At 45.2% G+C, this 19,744-nt stretch overlaps 1 protein-coding gene across 2 annotated transcripts; it reads right to left on the bottom strand.

Moving 5' to 3' along the window:
- Positions 1-616: 616 nt before the first annotated feature.
- LOC119191911 (cyclin-dependent kinase-like 1) lies at positions 617-16,834 on the bottom strand (the record flags this gene model as incomplete). 2 transcript variants are annotated; one of them, XM_037445768.1, is given in 4 exon segments in its annotated part: positions 617-782; positions 4,612-4,731; positions 13,029-13,218; positions 16,606-16,834. In XM_037445768.1, coding segments are annotated over 4 exon segments (607 nt in total), but the record flags the coding sequence as incomplete, so codon positions are not given.
- Between the last annotated feature and the right edge of the window lie 2,910 nt (positions 16,835-19,744).

The raw sequence follows: 19,744 nt of genomic DNA, 5'->3' as shown, positions 1-19,744 counted from the left end.
ATGATTATTCAAAATGGGTACATCAGAAACTATCATATTAAACATAATAATAAAACGATGAATTCATAATCAATTTTAGACTTTCTTGTAGTGTGCTTACATTATAAGAATTAACCTGTAACGCAACATAAAAAATAGTTATTATAAACCAGGGATAGACATAAAAAAGTCCCAGACTGGTATACGTTGGAATATACAGGGTCATTTTGACATTCTGTTACTAAATGAAACCACATACTCGTCTTCATCTTTGCTGACATTGTGCCAAAAAATATCCATTAATTACGAATATATTTACCTAAAATCCTGCTTTTAGTTTTCTAATTTTTATCATTTTGTAGTTAAGTGCGAATATGGCGTGTACGTGAGTGTATTTCTGACTGAAAGTATGATGCCGCTGCGACGAATTCTCATGGAGTAGTAGTAGTGGCATTCGGGCGCGTAAAATTAAAATCAATTTTATTAATATTTATTTTGTTCAAAACTTACACTTAAATTTACATCTATGTACGGCTCAAGTAACTTATTACTTAATTGGTATTTCCAAGTAGATAAGTATGTGGTTTCATTTAGTAATGCAATGTCAAAATGACCCTGTAGAAACAGCACTACGCACTAATCATCCTCGCGAAGCCGAAGTCGCACAGCTTGACCACGCCGTCGCCTGTCAACAGGATGTTCTCGGGCTTCACGTCCCGGTGGATGCAGTTGTGCCGGTGACAGTACGCGACGCCCTGCAGGGTCTGCCAGATGATCTGCTTCGAGAGGAGCTCGGGGCAGCCCTGGGAGAAGAGAGTCATAATCATATCAGCACTGTATTATATACTGGCCCACTGTTGGGCACGGGCCTCCCCTATCACTGAGAGGGATTTGGCCTTAGCCCACCACGCTGGCCTAGTGCGATTTGATAAGACTTCATACACCCTCGAAATTCCTATAGAGAGCTTCTCAGGTATGCAGGTTTCTTCACGATGTTTTCCTTCACTGGTGAAAGAATACAAACATCATTTTTTAGAAAAGTCAGAGGTGTGTGCCCTTGGGATTTGAACCTGCGTACAACGGCAGTCCGTTCCACAACCAACTAGGCTATCGGAGAAGAGTGGTTTTGAAATTTGTAGCTGTGATACTCAGATTTGACACAAAGTCGTAAAACTAAGCGAAATCGCTATTATTCAAGGTATAGGGGCAGTTTGACGAAAGAAAATTGGCTGTACCATACCTACCACTGCTGAGCGGGGCCTGCTATACTGCTGTATTTAGACCTTAGCCTATCACCCTGGCGTAGTGCGGGTTTTCAGATTTCACATACCTTCGAAATTCTTATAGAGAATTGTCAATCTCAGGTATGTAGATTTCCTCACAATGTTTACCTTCACTGTTAACCCAAATAAACAAGTAACTTGTAAAAGTCAGAGGTAGTACCTTGGGTTTTGAACCTGCGAACGTTGTCTTAAATATTGTAGAATTATGTTGTTAACATGAACTAAATAAACTGAATTATTTACTTTTTTATACAATTCACAAAGGCATGTCTTTGTTGCATTTGAAGCGTGTAATTAACGTCTAAGAATTACTGTCTACATTATGCAGATTACGTGCAGTCAAGGTCCATCGATGGGTCACTTGATCTCCATAAAGATACATGAAGGTCTAATTGGAGCGATCTGATATCATTGAATATGTCGACAGCTCATCACATGCGCGTCACGTAAAAAGTTAAGAGGACACTAGTCCAAATGTTCTCTGTTAATCTGGAGGTCGCTCAATATCTTGCGTAATAACTTGTATTACGAAACTATTGTAATTTGGGTATACCAATAAATAATTTGTAAATTTTAATACATTTTATTGTAATAAATTGTAACCCTCGAAAGCAGATGAGCTGACGCCCTATCTGATAGTAAGTCACCCACGAACATCGGATATACAAAGCATACAGCGAAGCCGCTGCCTACCACTGCTGTAATTATAGGAAGCCAGCAGTTATCCGTCAATTAATAGGTTAGTATCTGCTTAGAATTTTAAGTACCATCTTATTAATGATAAGAATAATTGAACATAAAATAAATAATAAATATATTAACATAAACCCAACGGTTATTTAAATATAAGAACGTGTGTGTTTTTCATAAGGAAACTCAAGAGATTTTAGGAATTTGTTTTGTTCGAAATTCCTGTGTTTAATGAATAAATATTGTTTCATCGTTATATAAATAGGCTTTATAAATTACAAAATATTTGCTTCATTAAATCAGTTGCGATTATTGAACATCATTAGTTTGATTCGTGATTCAAAAACAGGTAGTTTAATCAAGTCATGATTTCCCTATAATTGTGATTTGTGTCACGTATTCTCATTAAATTCCCTAATAACTATTATAAGTACGTAATCAGTAGAGCTCAGTGAATTTCGACTTCAGTAGGTACACGAAACAAAACAAATGCACCAAAAGACGCCTTAGAGTAATTCACATAGAGAAATGGTAAAATAAGTAGATAGTAGATACCTAATATAACTTCAGTATATAATTATATATTTACAGTGTTTTTGTCTTATTTTAGAATCAGTGCCGTAGCGTGAGTTTTGGATCCAAAATTAGTCGCCCCAACGCACCAAACGAAACAAGAAACGCCATTTCAACAAAACAAAAGACCCACTATGCAACCAAGCATCCCACCCCCTAAATGTCGGTACATGCGCTTAAATATGAAAGGATAAAATTCCAATTTTAAAAGTTCCTAGTTTACATTTTTTAGTGCCCCTCTAAAAGTAGCGCCTAGGACGTTCCACCACTGCTTCGAACGTAATACAATTTAGATAGTTTTAACATAAACTCAATGCTAGAAATATTTTTTCAACTGCACGTGTACAAAAAAGTAATAAATATTGAAATCCTATTGTTTAGTAAAACAGAAATGAATTTATTGATTTCAAAAACACTAATTTGAATAAACATACCCGTTTGATCACGTTTTTTGACCTCAAACACAGCAAATATTTTTAATGACATATTTCAAGTTATTAGTCATCATTTTTATTTGTTCATTTTTTAAATACACAAGGAAATGTTCACATTATAAAACGAACATGGGAACCACATATCAGAATGGTATTTCTAATCCTTTTCTTAAAATATAGTATAAAATATCTTTATGCATATTAGCCACCAGTTACTGTTGCGTTTTTTTTTTCGTTCAGACACAAAATATCGTCTGTTTATAGCAAAGCCTAGGTATATAATAATTAGCAGACCAGTTACTCGAGTGAGTGTAGTCTCTAATTGTTTACCTACGTGTTCAAATTCTATTAAATCAGCTGGTTACAATATTATGATGATTACATCAATTTCCCTTGTAGACATACGATCCATGCATTTACCGTCAGTTGCAATGTATCTCACTCGGGAAAAGTACCAAACAGAAGTTCATAGTAATCAAAATTTAAAAACTACCGCACTTCACGCCTTTATTCCTGAAGGTGTTGGCAGCAGCAAAGCTTAAAATATCCCTTTTCGCCATGTGCGTTCCACTGCAAGATGTTATAGAGGGTGATCAATCGCTATTTCAAGTACTAATTACAGATTCTGGGTTGATAATGAGCAGAAAAATAATATCACATCGACTCGAAATTCGAACCCGGGACCTCAGAGCGGTGTTGAAGAGCGCACGCAATTCAACTACGTCTCCGATTGAAAACTAATATAGACTTCAAAATGAAACAATACATTAAAGATATCACCCCACATACGGCGCTCGTCAGTCAATGTTGACTCACACATTAGGTTTTCCCAAACGTGGCTTGTCCGTGTCAATTTAAACTCAGCAAATGGATATAAGTTCGTATTTGATAATTTCGTTAAAAAAAAGACGCCGTAATGCCTAAACTCGAAGTGATATAATTTAACTAACTTCAATAATTAATGGTCAAATTCAAATTGCGACTTTGAAAATAAATTACTATAAATAATCCTCAGTGGTGTATAATTACCACTGATGCAGATTTATTCAGTGACATACTTTTTGTGATGTATTTCTGGGCAGTAAGGTGCCCGTGCACCTACTTATACCCCCCTCCCAGCGCCCATGGTAGGAAGGCAGCTCGACTACTGCCCCTTATAAGCCTACTCCAGCGGCAAATTTGAGTTATTTCATTATCTAATCCAATAGGCGTACAACACCGAGACAATAATACGTTAAAGTCTAACAATGTAATCGCCAAACATTCAAAGTTCAGGGTCTCGGTAAATGAGGCAGAGGTACACACTACAAATAGACCCAATAGCGAGGTCGGCACGCGAATTAAATTACTGTCTTGTACAAACAGACCATAAGTTACTTTGTACTTGTGTTTTGGTGAGATGGGATTTTAAAATTAACATAATAATATAGTCTTTGCAAGGGAATGCGATAAGATATTTTTTTAACGCCAGAGAGATATGTTATTCTAGTGGCGTCTATCATGTCATTTTTCGGGGAAGGGAGGGGAATTAAATGCTATAGAAACAAAAAACTAACATGCAACTCTACGGTGGGCATTATCCCGCCAGCCACCTCACTCAAATGTATGACTTTCCTAAAAATTAAGGTAAAGATCATTGCAGGTGTACTCACAGCTGGATACTTCTCCAATTCATGTAGCACGGTGTGGTCGCAGTACTCGAAGACCAAGTGCAGCTTGCGCTTGCGCCGAAACACTTCGATCAGGTTCACCAGGTTTGGATGCTTCAGGTTCTGTTGGAGAAGAATGCACGAAACCTGAATATGGTTAAATAGTCCCGTGGGCGAAAGGACCTAAGGCTTAATGAATTAACATTCTTGTTATACTGCTAAAGGTTCCGATGACTTGGCGTACTGCAAATGATTAACGATAATGATAAGTGTTGTAGTCGACAATTGCTATCGCTTTCCATATATAAGTAGCCATTGCATGCATTATAAATGATTATTGTTGAGCAACAAGGACGAGCTTTCATCGAATTTTTTTTTTTTTTTTTTTTTTTTTTTAGACTAAGGATTTACGTTTATAACAAATAATTTTGTTATTCGAAAACAGTATTTTTTATAAATTTATTAATTACTATATCGTTCAGCGGGTTTTAATTTAAATTGTTTAAATTTATAATTTAACTCTCACTTCCACTGAGCAATAGAGCAATTGGTATGTTTTGCATTGAAACACGTAACTTATGGCTCAGAAAATGACTTAAGCTAGTAATATTCTGATATTTTGGAATAATGTTTGAAACATACAGGACTCACCCAGGACAAGTTTCAACACGGTCGGATCAATATAACACCATTTAAAATACATTGTATTGTTTCGAACTGGCTCACAATTCGTCAACATTACAGTTGGTTGAATAATAAAAACACGATTCTACAAAGTTTCATAACTCGTATTGCATTGATTACATTTTTCGACGATATTTCGTGACACAGGGCGGAACGTTGTTTTATTGTTTGAATAAAACTTGTGCAATTGTAGAATATTTTTCGGACCAAGTATCTTGAGTCTGTTGTTTTGAACACGCTAATTAAAATTTCATAACAATTTACTGTAGGTATTATTCCCCATAGGAGACGCGCAGGGACGGCTGCGGTCGTAGACAGACACAACGTCAGAGGAAGCCCGCAGCCGTCCCAAATGCGCCGAAGAGGGCCACCGCGGAGTTTTAGCTGGTAGGCCGTGCGCAGGTTAAGTTATACATGGGGTGCTAGGTCAGGAAACCTCCTCGTGGTGCACCCTGGGCAACGGCGCGTCGATCAGACCGATCAGGCTGATCTGCGCGCCGGCGAATATCCTGACAACAAGATGGTTGGCGGTCGTCGCCTGTTGCGGCGATCGTCGTCTCGTTTAGTTGACGATTGGTCCGGAGGGCCCACCTCGAGCGGCTCCTGGTTCTGTCCGGGGGTGTCGACGGGCTCGGTGTGCGCTCACCCCGCCCCGAGCAGGCAGTGGGAGGGACTCTCTCTCCCATTGTCGCCGTCGTAGATCGTAATCCGGTGTGGAGGTCTGTGGATATGTCTCGCGCTCCTGCCGGACCGAGGGTCTTGGCTTAACCGCCCGGACCGCGAGGAAGAAAACCTCTATAAAATGACCCCGAATCCCAAGCGGCGGCGCACGCGAGGATGCATGGCCGATGGGTAGTTCGGTCTCGAGTGCGACCCCGCCAGAGTACCAAACCGACACTCTGTGCGGGTTACGCTAGGCTTACCCAGGTACAGGGGCTCTGCCTGGGCGGACCACCCTTTCCCCATACTCGTGGGAATCTCATGGATGCAAATATTTTAAAAACCCAACCAAAAACTGACGAGATTGCCTACTCCGGTTCCCGAATCCGGGGCTGGAGGGGCGGAGGTCGGAGGGAGCAATCCTGAACAGAAAGATAGTAGGAGGAGAAGTTATAGGAGGAGATGTGGGCGTACAGCCCTGTGAAGGTTCAGCAGGTGATTTTGAATTTGCGGTTCCGGCCTCGGTCGTTGAGCCTGAAACGAGTGGCGTTATCACGAGGCTCCGTAGAGGACGCCTTTGGGCGGGAAGTGCAACATCTTCGGTGAGGTCGCGATCTCGTCCGTCCAGCGACTCGGAAAGCGGCACAGACACCGGTCCGCCTTCAAAAAACAGGCAAGACACGGCGCTGAGCCTAAGAACTCAAAGACGGCAGGCTCACCGGATCCAGCGGGACGAGGAAATGGAAGAACGGGTTCAAGAGTACTTGAAAACCTCTGTAGATCCTGAAATACCTCCGATAGAGCTAGACGGACCGAGAGTCATTCTACGAGAGGACCTGACTCACTGCAGCAAGATCGTGCGGCTGATTATGCGCAAATCAGGCAACTTGAAGGGCACGAGCCAAAAAGCTCTGAACTCGGTGGCTGAGACCATAACCAATACGTCAACCAACCGCAGGCGACGGTAAATGCTCGACTCGAGCAGGAGACGAAGGCGCTTAGAGACCACAGCGCGCGCCTCGAGACGGCAATGAGCAAGATGATGGAAGAGAACGCCTCCCTCAGACGACGTATAGAAAAAGAACGAGAAGGCTCTGTGTGCGAGACCATCTGAAGACGCCATAGAGCAGCTGGAAGCCCGCTTGCAGGCCAGACTTGAGTCGACTCTCATGGGTCCGGCTCAAAGACCTCCCTGGCCCATGAAACAAAAACCGCGCAAGTGGAGCTCCCAGTTCAGGAAGGATTTGTTGGTGGGCAACCTCAGTCCGCCACCACCAAGGCCAAGGGCAAAGCGAAGGGCAGTAGAGCTGTCCAGCCCACTCCACCTGTGCTGACACCACTGGTCACTCCCTTTAACAACCCGTCCTGCGTTGCAGTTGCCGGGCCATCTGGCGTAAAGTAGCCAAAGGTGTAGCCAAAAGGGTACTCAAGGCGAGAAGGGCGCCGCTCCGGCGCCGACACCACAGAACGCCAAAGCTCCACAAAGACAAAGGGGAGAGGAAAGAACAGGCCCGCCCCTCCCGGGCAGCAAGCCCCACAGGAACCTAGTCCACTTCCGCCGGCTCCTGTGTCCATGGATACGGCCTGGACCGCAGTGAGGTGGGAAGGAAGAAGAAGGCCAAGTCCGGTGCACCAAAACCCGCAGCATCGCGACAGTCGTCCAAGCGCGCCGAGCCGAAGCTCCGGCCGCCGAAGGCAGCGGCGGTAGTCATATCATTGACACCAGCGGCCGTTGAGAAAGACTGACGTACGCTGGAGTACTCACGGACGCACAGCGGCGAGTGGACCTGTCTGGTCTGCAAATCGACAGACTCAGGCCTAAATATGCAGCCACGGGTGCCATGCTATACGAGGTGCCCGGGGCTGAGTCCGAGCAGAAGGCCGATTCCCTCGCCGCGCGGCTGAGGGAATGTTTTGGGGACTCGGGGGATGTAGTTGTCTCCCGGCCCACCAAGTGCTCGGAGCTGCGGATCTCGGGGTTGGACTTTGCGGCCACCTCCGAGACGGTTAAGGCGGCCTTATCTAGCATTGGCGGGTGCGCTGCGGAGGCGATTAAAGTTGGGGAAGTCCGCCCAGACAGATCCGGCATGGGTGCCGTTTGGGCCAAGGTGCCTACCAAGGCGGCCCAAAAAATAAAAGCGGGCCGTCTTAAAATAGGCTGGGTCGTTGCACGAGTGACCGTCCTCGAGGTGCGGCCTATGCGTTGCTACCGTTGCCTCGAGAAAGGGCATGTGCGAGGGAGCTGCGACGGTTCTACTGACCGTAGTGATTTGTGCTACCGCTGCGGCAAGCCGGGCCACAAAGCCCGGCAATGCGCAGACAAGTTCAACTGCGCCTTGTGTGCCGCAGCTCGCAAACCCGCCGGGCACCAGGTGGAGGGAAGAATTGTTCCGCGTCCTCCCAGAAAACCCTGCGTCGCCCGCGTAGAAGACCAGCTGCCGCGGCTGAGGTTCCGTCCCAGTCGCAGGCGGCGAGCCCACCACAACCAGTGGTGGCCGAGATGGAAGTGGAGGAAGTCGCCCATCAATAATGGAGTTTAGATTCCTCCAGGCGAACATAAACCACTGCGCCCGCGCCCAGGACCTGTTGTCCCAGAGCCTGGCGCAGTGGTCGGTGCACGTGGCCGTGGTCGCCGAACCGTATTTTGTCCCGCCCGCGATAACTGGGTCGGAGACATCGACGGGTCGGTGGCCATCATCACCAGGGTGCCGCTGGCTCCCCGCCCTTCGCAAAAGTCGAGAAGGGCCAGGGATGCGTCGCGGCTCTGTTGGGGACTTGTGGGTAGTAGGAGTGTATTTCTCCCCCAACAGACCCCTGGCCGAGTTCGAATCGTTTCTCGTTCGGTTGGGGGCCCTGGTTGAACAGGGCCAACCTCATCAGGCGATCGTCGCCGGCGACTTCAACGCGAAATCCGCGGTCTGGGGTTCGCCGGCGACCACCGCTCGTGGTAGGGTCCTGGAGGAATGGGCGATTTCCGTCGGCCTGGCCGTCCTGAACAGGGGGTCGGTGAACACGTGCGTGCGGCACAACGGCGGGTCCATAGTGGATTTGTCGTTTGGGAGCCCCGCCGTCGCACGTCGTGTCCAGGGCTGGAGAGTCCTCGTGGGCGTGGAGACTTTGTCGGACCATCGTTATATCAGGTTCGACGTCTCCGCGTCCTCGAAATATCCGGCACCAACAGTGGTGGACCGAGTGCCCTTAATCAGGACTGCCCGCGGTGGGCGTTACGGCGCCTTGATAAGGAGGCCCTAGGGCTGGCCGCTCTGGCAGTATCGTGGCTCCCCGCGCCGGAGGGTCCGGTGCGGGTCGAGCAGGAGAGCGGAGTGGTTCGGGGTGGCAATGTCGGATGTTTGCGACGCCGCCATGCCCCGAAGCCCTCCGTCGTCCTCCGCGGCGGCAGGTGTACTGGTGGTCGGCGGAGCTAGCGCAATTGCGCGCGTCTTGCGTGGCGGCGCGCCGTCGATACGCCAGGCATCGCCGTCGCCGTTCTAGAAGTAGCACACACGAAGACCAAGAGCGGCAGCTTTACGGCCTCTACAAGGAAGCGAAGAGAGTGCTGCGGGTGGCCGTGCATAGGGCCAAGGTCGCGACACGCAGGGAGTTTTGGAGACTCTCGACGTGGACCCATGGGGAGCGCCCTACTAAATTAGTAATGAATAAGCTTCGTCCAGCGGCGCCCCGCTGTCGCAGAGTCTCCGGCCAGAACTTCTGGCCAACGTCGTCGCAGCCTTGTTCCCGGCCACCGAGGATACCACTCCTCCACCGATGGCGCCACCGGAAGTGGCGTCTTCGTCGTTAGAGTTATCGGCAAGGGATATTCCAGAGGTTTCGCCCGCGGAAATGCGGGCGGCAGTGTTTCGGCTGCGGGGCAAGAACACCGCCCGGGACTCGACGGCATCCCCGGGAAAGCCTGGGTGCTAGCCCTCGAGCACCTGGGGCCGCAGCTCCACAACCTTTCTCCGCCTGTATGGCACAGGGCGTCTTCCGGCGCGCTGGAAAACCGGGAAGCTCGTCCTGCTTAAGAAGGAAGGGAGACCCGCAGAGTCGCCGTCGGCCTACCGGCCCATCGTGCTGCTCGACGAGGTTGCCAAACTTTTTGAGCGCATTCTACACGCGCGCCTTGTCGAGCACCTCGAGAGGGTCGGTCCCAACTTGGCCGACAGTCAGTTTGGATTTCGTGGTGGACGCTCTACCGTCCACGCGATTCTACGGGTCAAGTCGCAGGCGGAGGAAGCAGTGGCCAGGGGTAAAACTGTGATTGCAGTATCTTTAGATATTTCTAACGCGTTTAATTCGCTCCCTGGCCATGTATCAATGAAGCACTGCGGTACCACGCGGTGCCGCCCTATCTCAGGCGTCTGGTGCACGCGTACCTTTCTGACAGGTACGTGGTGTATCCCGAGCGCCGACGGGTGGCACCGTAGAGCGATGTCGTGCGGTGTCCCACAGGGGTCGGTTCTAGGCCCTCTCTTGTGGAACATCGGGTACGACTGGGTGCTCCGTGGTGCCAATCTCTGGGGCGTCGGCGTGACGTGCTATGCGGATGATACGCTAGTCACTGCCACGTCCAAGACCTTCCAGGACGCCGCGATCCTGGCGGCGGTGGGCACCGGCCACGTAGTGAGTCGGATCAGACGTTTAGGTTTGAAGGTGGCCCTCGAGAAGACCGAGGCCATTTGTTTCCACGGGCCTCGGCGGGGCCACCGGCCGAGTGCCCACATCGTGGTTGAGGGGGTGCGGATTCCCATCGGCAAAACTATGAAGTATTTAGGTCTGATTTTGGATAGCCGGTGGGATTTCCGCGCCCATTTTGAGAAGTTAAGGACGAAGTTGTCCCGGGCAGCGGGCGCTCTTTCCAGCCTGCTGCCCAACCTGGAAGGTCCTAGTATCCCTTGCCGAAGGTTGTACCACGGGGTCGTGCGGTCCATGGCACTGTATGGCAGCCCGGTCTGGGCTGACGCCCTGGGGCGGCGTTCTGTCGCCCTCCTGCAGGGGCCCGCAGCGGATCGTTGCGCAGCGCGCCATACGGGCGTACCGCACGGTCTCGTACGAGGCGGCTTGTGTTTTGGCCGGATTCCTGCCCTGGGATCTGGACGCCAAATCTCTCTCTGACACTTTCCACTGGAGGGAGGAGGCGTTCAGGAATGGGCAGCGTCCGGCCCCGAAGGAGGTGGAGGCCAAAAGGGCCTCCTTACGGCGAGCCGCCGTGGAGGAGTGGCGTTTCAGGCTGGAGGCCCCGTCAGCGGGGCTTCGGGCCGTCGCGGCAGTGCGTCCTGTCTTTGCACAGTGGCTGGACAGGCGCCACGGCGTGGCGACATTTCGCCTGACGCAGGTGCTCACCGGGCATGGTTGCTTCGGTGAGTACCTGTGTGAAATAGTACGAAAGGAAGTAAGCGCCGTGTGTCACCATTGTGACAACTGCCCGCAAGATACGGCCCAACACACGTTGGAGTCCTGCCCAGCCTGGGACGAGGAGCGCAGCGCTCTCGTTTCAGTCGTCGGAGGAGATCTCTCACTGCCGGCCGTGGTCGCTTCCATGGTCGGCAGTCGGGAGGCCTGGCGTGCGGTGGCCCACTTCTGCGAGGTGGTCCTCTCGCAGAAGGAGAGTGCCGAGAGGGATCGGGAACGGGCCGATCCCTCCCGCCGTCAGAGGAGACGAAGGAGGCGCCGGGTGGACGACTGACCGGCGTCTCCCGCCCTGTGGAATGGGGGCGTTTGGAGAATTCCACCACGGTATCCCCTGCCTGTCGTAAGAGGCGATTAATAGGGGCCACGAAGGGGTTGTCGGCGGGCAGCAGGGGCTGTCCGCCCTAGTGCATTTCTGTGCATCTTTGCACATTTGTCGGTTAACCCCGGGTTGGACGGCAGTGTGTGTAGTTGGCCTCACGCTGCCGTAGACGCCGAGGGCGTCCTTCGGTGCGCGGGGGCTTCTGAGCCCCCATAGGAGACGGGCCGCAAGGCGGCACCGCGCAGGGAGCGGCTGCGGTCGCAGACTAGACACTTTAACGTCAGAGGAAGCTCGCAGCCGTCCCTAATGCGCCGAAGAGGGCCACCGCGGAGTTTTAGCTGGTAGGCCGTGCATAGGTTTAAGTTGTATATAGGGTTAGGGACTCGGCCCGGCGGTCGCCCGAAGGTCGTCATCAAATCCGGGCGGCTCAACGCCGGGCCGTAAGGCACGGTTACCCCAGCATAACCGCTCAGTCGCCCCCCACGAAGGCTGGGTGGTAGTAATAAGGGACTTTCTCCGCGAAACCAAAAAAAAAAAAAAAAAAAAAAAAAAAAAAGTTAAGTTATACATATGGTTAGGGACTCGGCCCGGCGGTCGCTCGAAGGTCACCATCAAATCCGGGCGACTCAACGTCGGGCCGTAAGGCACGGTTACCCTAGCATAACCGCTCAGTCGCCCCCCACGAAGGCTGGGCGGTACTAATAAGGTACTTTCTCCGCGAAACCAAAAAAAAAGGTATTATTCACATTCCCGTTGGTAATAAGGATAAATAGGTAGGTAGATTCCCGGTAGGCAACGTATTAGCTTTGCCTTTGACATTGCAAAGTCCATGAGCGGCGGATGCTGCCTACTATCAGGCGGACCGCTTGGTCATTTGCCTATAAAGACGATAAAAAAAAATCGGACACAAACACATCACGCCTTTATTCCCGAAGTGTAAGCAGAGGTGCAACTAGGGCATCCACTTTTCGCCCTTTGTTCCGTCCCATAAAGTGATAGCGTGCGAGCCCACCGTCACATCAGGCATGATTACCAGACTCCGGGTTAAAACTGATCAGAAAATCCCGAAACCACTTTACACCCAGGATTCGAACCTAGAACCATACAGGGATATCGTGCCACGCACGCAATACAACTACGCCACTGAAGCATTTTTTGTTATTAACGTGGACATACGTTTTTTAGCCTGGCAGGGCCGGCTTATAGAAACAGACCGGTCTTGCGGGTGAATGCTTTAGGCACTGCGAGCCCTAATGTGGCTATGCTGAGGACGACCCTCTAAAGGGTCACGGCCTCTGCTCAGGACGGTGAAAAATCTCATCCTACTCTAATCACGATATCAACCCACCTTCAGCATCCTGATCTCCCGGAGCGCGATCTTCCTTATCAGGGGGTCGTCTTCGTTCTCTACGAACTTCTTGACGGCGACGATTTCCCCAGTGTCCCTGTTTCGGCACTTGTACACGAGGCCGTACGAGCCCTCGCCAAGCTTGGCCAGTTTCTCGTAGCGCTCCATGGCGCGGCTGCTTGCGCGGGATCTGGGAGCAAATGGGTTTTTAAAGCGATTACTTCGGCTAACTATTTTCTGTTCTGATTTAATAGTATGACAAAGCAACTAAAAACATTTCGACCATTTTATAGCACAGACGTCGGCTTCGTGTTCTGACTGCCGACGCGAGCAAGTGGTTTTTTATAACTTAGAACAAGGCACGAATAAGTAGGTCCTGATGATAAGAAACCTTTCCCAGCTATAAACAATCACAATATTAGAAGAATCATTAGCGTTCTGCGGGTTAAAGAAATGAATAGAAGATTGGCGACTACATTTGTCTTACTTTTTCTTTGTGTTAGCTGACGACCTCATACATATACATTTAAACACGGTAAGCGGGTTTCTTTCTAGTATATTTTGGCGTAAAAAACCAGAATATGTTATATGAAATTTAAATATTTTTAATACCTAGCTGTCACAACATAAGGCGATATGATAGATCTGTTAATTTCTCCCTTCATTCTTTTTCACTGTAATTTCACCCATTAATTATAAATAACGTGTATTAAATTTGTTTGTTATATCTCAAACATAATTTACATTAAAATTAGAAATACAAATTTCGTTTAATTTTCGCCAAAGGAATATTGTTGTTTGACTTATAAAAAACGTGACTTTGTCTAATTCTTCTTTCATAAAAAGTTTTGTTGTTCAACAAAAACAATTTCTGGACGATTTATTATTGTGCCCTATTTTCTTTTAATTATCTGCCACCAAGTATAAGAGCCCTCTAATACTAGCGACGATACGCTCAATGAATAGACAGCTAGAATATCTAGTTTTGAAAGTAGATCAAATCAGCATAATTCTGGCGATGTCCTAGATTAGTATCGTGACAAAAACCTGAAATCCAAAATGTCACTGAATATCGTCCATGACATCAACTTGCTTAACTAGTGAGCCCTCACAAGGCTGTACTCCCGCTCCGGTAGCGGAGCTAGGTAAACAAGGGTCCCGGTGCAAAAAAGTAGATCCCCTGCCCAGCGTAACACTCTTTACCGGTGCGAGGACCCGGACGGAAGCGAAAAAAGGTCCTCTATATTTTTTTTGGTAGAGATGGTTTATAAGTGGACTTAACTGCAGAGTCCGGGTGACCTCGCTACATTGCTTTGACAAGCACTACAATAGCTAAACCCCTGCCGGTACGATGGACATCGAAGCCGCAACAATTTTCACCATAATTATTAAGTATTGTGTAATTAATAAGGAAGATGTTATATAATTTACATCTTGGTTTTTAACGCAGAAACTTCTCCATTGTTTTTTCTATCCTTCGTTGTGAGAAGTAGGTTTTTAGCAATAAATTACAATCTAGTCCAAGAGATTAATAAGCGATTTTATTCTTAATTAATTTTATGGTAAAGTTTACTACAACTAACAATATTGCTCTAGCCACTTTATTTAGTATGTGATATAAAAACACTACAAGTATATTACATTCAACTGATTTAAGCACATACGTAGCCAATGTCCTGAACAACATTCGGGCTTCTTTTTATTTCGGAAAAGTATACTGAAGGACTAACGAGCGTGGCTAGTTTTCCGTATAGTAATATTGCACACTTTATAGTTTTGTTAGTAAACATGCTAGCGTTTTAACGGCCTTCCCATAGATAATGTTTTATCATACTCGAAATCATGCAGCGATTTATTACTTACAATTTACTGCTGACTCAAGGTCACTTACCACGACCTTATAAGGAAATTTATTGTTCAATAGTCTCTTTAGTAGAAACTTTGATTACCTTTTTACGGAAAACTTCCTTAAATGGAGAAAAAAATATATTTTGTGTATTCGTGAATAAGTTAATTTTTAGACAGAAGCTAATCTATATAAAGGCTTTTTGGTCTGAAGCCCTAGGCCTCGTCGATTGTTAGGCCCCCCAGTCCTCACTAAAGACTATATATCATTGTTGTTTGTTTCTCTGTCATATACATAAATCATATATTTTACTATCTTTTTTTCCTTTATACTGTGTACATACTCAGGTACATTATCAATAATCGTTCCTTGAAAAGATGACAATTATTTGAGTGACAAGCAGGCCCTCAAACTAGTAATAGCCCTGTGCTCAGCTATTCTTGGTCCGCTCCTGTTAACAGACTAAATATTTCCTGAAGTTTCAGTTAATATTACTAATATTATACCCACATGCGAATGTTAGTGATAATGTTTGTTAGAAGTAAACGCAGTAACCGCTAAACGAATTTGGATGAAATTTGGCACACGGATAGAGTATGGCTTGGGTTAACATATGGGCTACTTTTTTATCACGGTAACTTGCTACCGTAGGAAATATTTATTTTTATTGAAAATTTAAGTAGATGGCGCTAACGTCGTTCAGATGGCGGTTTGAATCGCCAGAGTGATTTAGGGATTCTGTAGCTAGAAAAGCTTTTCACGTAAGTGACGCCGCGTGTAGAAATATGGAAGAGGTCTTTACTCAGCATTGGGTAGATGAAGGCTCAAGAAGAAGAAGAGGCCGCATGAAACTCCTAGTACAAGATAGTTTACTCAACTTCTAGAAGATAAAATATTTAATATAAATAATGCAGTATCATTTTAGTGTGGATAATTTGTATTTGCTCACTGCCGGAATACTGTCAACTTCACAGAGTAATAAATATCATTAAAAAAATACAATATAATTGCTCGAGAGAATTAATTAATTACACAATTTTAACTTGATTAAAATAAGGAAAAGATTATTAACTGATTATATCCGAGATATGAAATAATCTTACAATGTCATATCTCTCAGCTATAATTAGTTATACCTACTCACTAACTATTATATATTTTATTTAGATTCAATTACTTGAATAACGGGAAAAGGCTTCCGGAGAAACGACACCGCGAGTAAAATGCTAGTTTTCTATCATTTTTTTGTAATAGCCCGCAGTTGATTCCATTTTTACTGTTATACTGCTATCGATTACTGATTTTAATTTTTAACTATAAGTGTATACATAGGTACCTAGGTAGGTACTAGGTACCTATGCCTACACTTATAAATTATATATAGGCAGGTATATATGTATACCTGCTATACTTAGTTTATATTTTTTATCCAAGAGATAAAGTTTAATTGGAGTAATGAATACTGAAGATACTACGCATTATTGAAAATTCAGTTGTCGGTAGAATAATAATCATTAATTATTGCACAGAGTCCAGATTCTAGAAACTACGTATTACTTATAATACGCCACTCGCAATCATGCCTGAATCGTTTTGCATTCCCAGCTTTTTTTACCGAATGTGAATAGCATTCCCCAGCATTTTCTACCCACTGTCAATTCTGGCCGTCATCAACGCAGGCAGAATAATACAAATAGGAAATAAAGTTGTATGGCTGATTGATAGACTGACCTTCTCGGTAGGAGCGGCAGGTTGTTGCCAAATAACCACAGACGCTTATCACCGAACCATTTCTCCATACAGGAGGTCACGTTGTGCCACAATTTAGATTTCGAACTGTCCCGATCCACAGAGTTCTTCATTCGCGTTTCTGAACGGTGATTTGCGTGGGCATTTCCCGCCGAAATTTAATGTCAAAAGACGCGCGCAAATATGGCCGACACGATGCTCACGTATGGAATGCTGCAATGCTTTTAACTATAGTACAGTAATATCGATCGGTGTTTTGTTTACAGTTTCTGTCGGCCTGTGTACATGACAACCGCGGTGGTAGGGCAGGATATAGGCCGAGAGTAAGACACGAACTTTAATGGATAAAATTTGTGACGTAAATAGGCGTTATTCTTTTAGATAAAGTCGATTCCAGCAAGTTTTCCAAACCGCAAGCTACGCCTTATTTGTTTAAATAAACCAATGAATATAATTTATCTCAAACCAAGTCCAAAAAGCTTTATTTGATTAGGTCCATTTTAACTATAAAATCGGTTAAGATTTAGTATTATGATGGACTAATAATAAGATTATATGACGTATTCCTCTCGATTCTTACACTTTCAAGTATGTATGGGCACAGGAACATGCCAGCACTACAACTTATGGTAAGCGTAGTGAGATCTAAATAGAGTTATTATTCACGCGAGATAAATGATGATTCTGTGTTGATCCAAGGTGGCTATTGTGTTGATTTCGCTTAAATTTTCATATATTGTACATACTTAATTCTAGGAAAAGGAATATTAATTTTCTCGGAAAATGAGCTGCATTGTATGTTAATCATTTCTTACAAATTCAATTAAAATAAGTATATATGACTTACTTTTATGTTACTGGTGGTAGGTCTCTCATATGTGAGAGTCCGCCTGGGACCTACCACCACAAAATCTATTTCTGCCGCCAAGCATCAACGTGTAGTCACTGTTGTGTTCCGGTTTGAACGACATTGTAGCCAAGTTTAACTACTGGACATTAGAAGACTGCCTTAACATCTGTCTCAGGATGGCGAGCGCAGTGGAATACCAAACAAACTTTGTAATTCAAGGTCTCGGTGTTTCTACTGTTTATAAGCGGTCGTCTCGTCATGCTAAGCATTAAAAAAGTGACACATTATTAGTAAATCGTTACATTATGTTTCACAATAATTTCCTCATGAGGAAATATATCATCTGCTCCTAGTCTATACCACATTCGCCGAGCTTTCATGCATGTTGATAAGTCGCCGCAATTTAAAATCGATGTTAAGTACTCCGGCATACGTATTTTTATGTATTCATAAATGGTTTTGCCTCGTTAGGTAAGGGCAAAGGTTATGACTCAAACGATTTATGTTGGGGCGTTTACGTTCCTTTATGTTTGAAGTATTTTAGTAATCTATAATATCCCGAATGAATGGTTGAATGATTTTTTTGGTCCTTATTTGAGTCATAATGAATAAATAGATAATAAAATCAGTCCTGTATTATATACTGTCCCACTGTTGGGCACGTGCCTCCTCTACCACCGAGAGGGATTAGGCCTTAGTCCACGACGCTGGCCTAGTGCTGATTGATAGACTTCATACACCTTTGATATTCCTATAAAGAACTTCTCAGGTGTGTAGGTTTCCTCACGATGTTTTCCTTCACCGTTAAAGCAAGCGATAATTCACAAAAAATACACACATCATTTTGATAAAGTCAGAGGTGTGTGCCCTTGGGTTTTAAACCTGCGGACATTCGTTTCAGCATGGCAGACCGTTCCAAAACCAACTAGGCTATCGCCTCTTTTTATTTGAGTCATAATTATTACAAATGCGATGTTTGGATATAAAGTAAATTAGTAGGTCTATATTAATGGTAATTCTATCGTGAAAATGGGAGTACCATAAGATATTTTAATTACTGTTCATATAGGTTCGTCGTCGGTTCAAAGCCCAAGGCACTTTAAAACCTTTGACTTTCCCAAGTTACGTGTTTATTTAAACATTATAAACGCGAAAGTTTCTAAGGATGGATGTATGTATATTAGTTCCTCTTTCACGAAAAACTACTGAACTGATTTTGATGAAACTTAACAGTAAAATTGGCGATACATCAAAATAACACATAGGATACAATTTATAATGAATTTGTGTAATTTGGTCATAACATACTTCATGATACATATCAAGTCAGTCGGAAAAACAAATTATCCCGAAACCTCCATCGCGCGGGCGAAGCCGCGAGCAAAAGCTCGTTATTTATAAATTATCGTTCGTTTTAACGATAAAGGGAAAACAGCTTAAAAAAGCCTACACACCTGCGAATTCTCCATAAGAATTTCAAAGGTAAACCAGCCAACCCGCACCAGGCCGGCGTGGAGGAATAAAGCCTAAACACTCTTAGTAGTAGAAGAGTTTCGTGCTCAGTAAGCAATGTACAATTCAGGGGTGATTACTAAGTTATAGCTCTATAGTAGAGCTGTACTGTTAACCGTATCTATCTGCGACTTATTGGCGACCTAATTATTACGGGACTGTGGGAAATAGGTTTGCCGAAGCCTTTTTACCCGATTGTCGAAAGAGGGTAATGTTTTTCTTTTCTGCCCGACGCAAGCTCTTGATTGCTCCGTTAGCCAGCCCCTAAGGTACCCAATTCCCGTCCAAGTTATAGATTCCGGGAGCTCCTGCTTCAGAACTATGCAGGCTGCCACCGAAAATGCGATATACCTATATTACTTATACAGAGAGGCGCAAATTTTATAAGACTTTTTTCTCATATAGTACATAGTATTATAAGACGTTTTGCATAATATCAACGCAATGTAAACAGTAGTTTGGCCAAAGGATATTTTTCGTTTTTATAATTCACAAAATTCCGCTGTGAAATTTATTAAAATAATCAGACATATTAAGTGACGATGGCGATGACGATTAGTCATTATGTTATGCGCATAATAACTTATAGCAGACATATTGAAAATTACAAAAACTTTCATAAATTATGCATTTTAATAATATCAAATTGAAATTGTTGTACAAAAATATTTTAATTACTAAGTATTTTTCTATTGCATTTTCCGGACGTATTTCAACTAGCACAATCCGTATTTTATTTCATCAAATACCTATCTTTTC

Source organism: Manduca sexta, unplaced genomic scaffold (genome assembly GCF_014839805.1).
Source record: "Manduca sexta isolate Smith_Timp_Sample1 unplaced genomic scaffold, JHU_Msex_v1.0 HiC_scaffold_2090, whole genome shotgun sequence".
NCBI classification, from domain to species: Eukaryota; Metazoa; Arthropoda; class Insecta; order Lepidoptera; family Sphingidae; genus Manduca; species Manduca sexta.
This window is presented reverse-complemented; position numbering and strand designations above follow the sequence as displayed.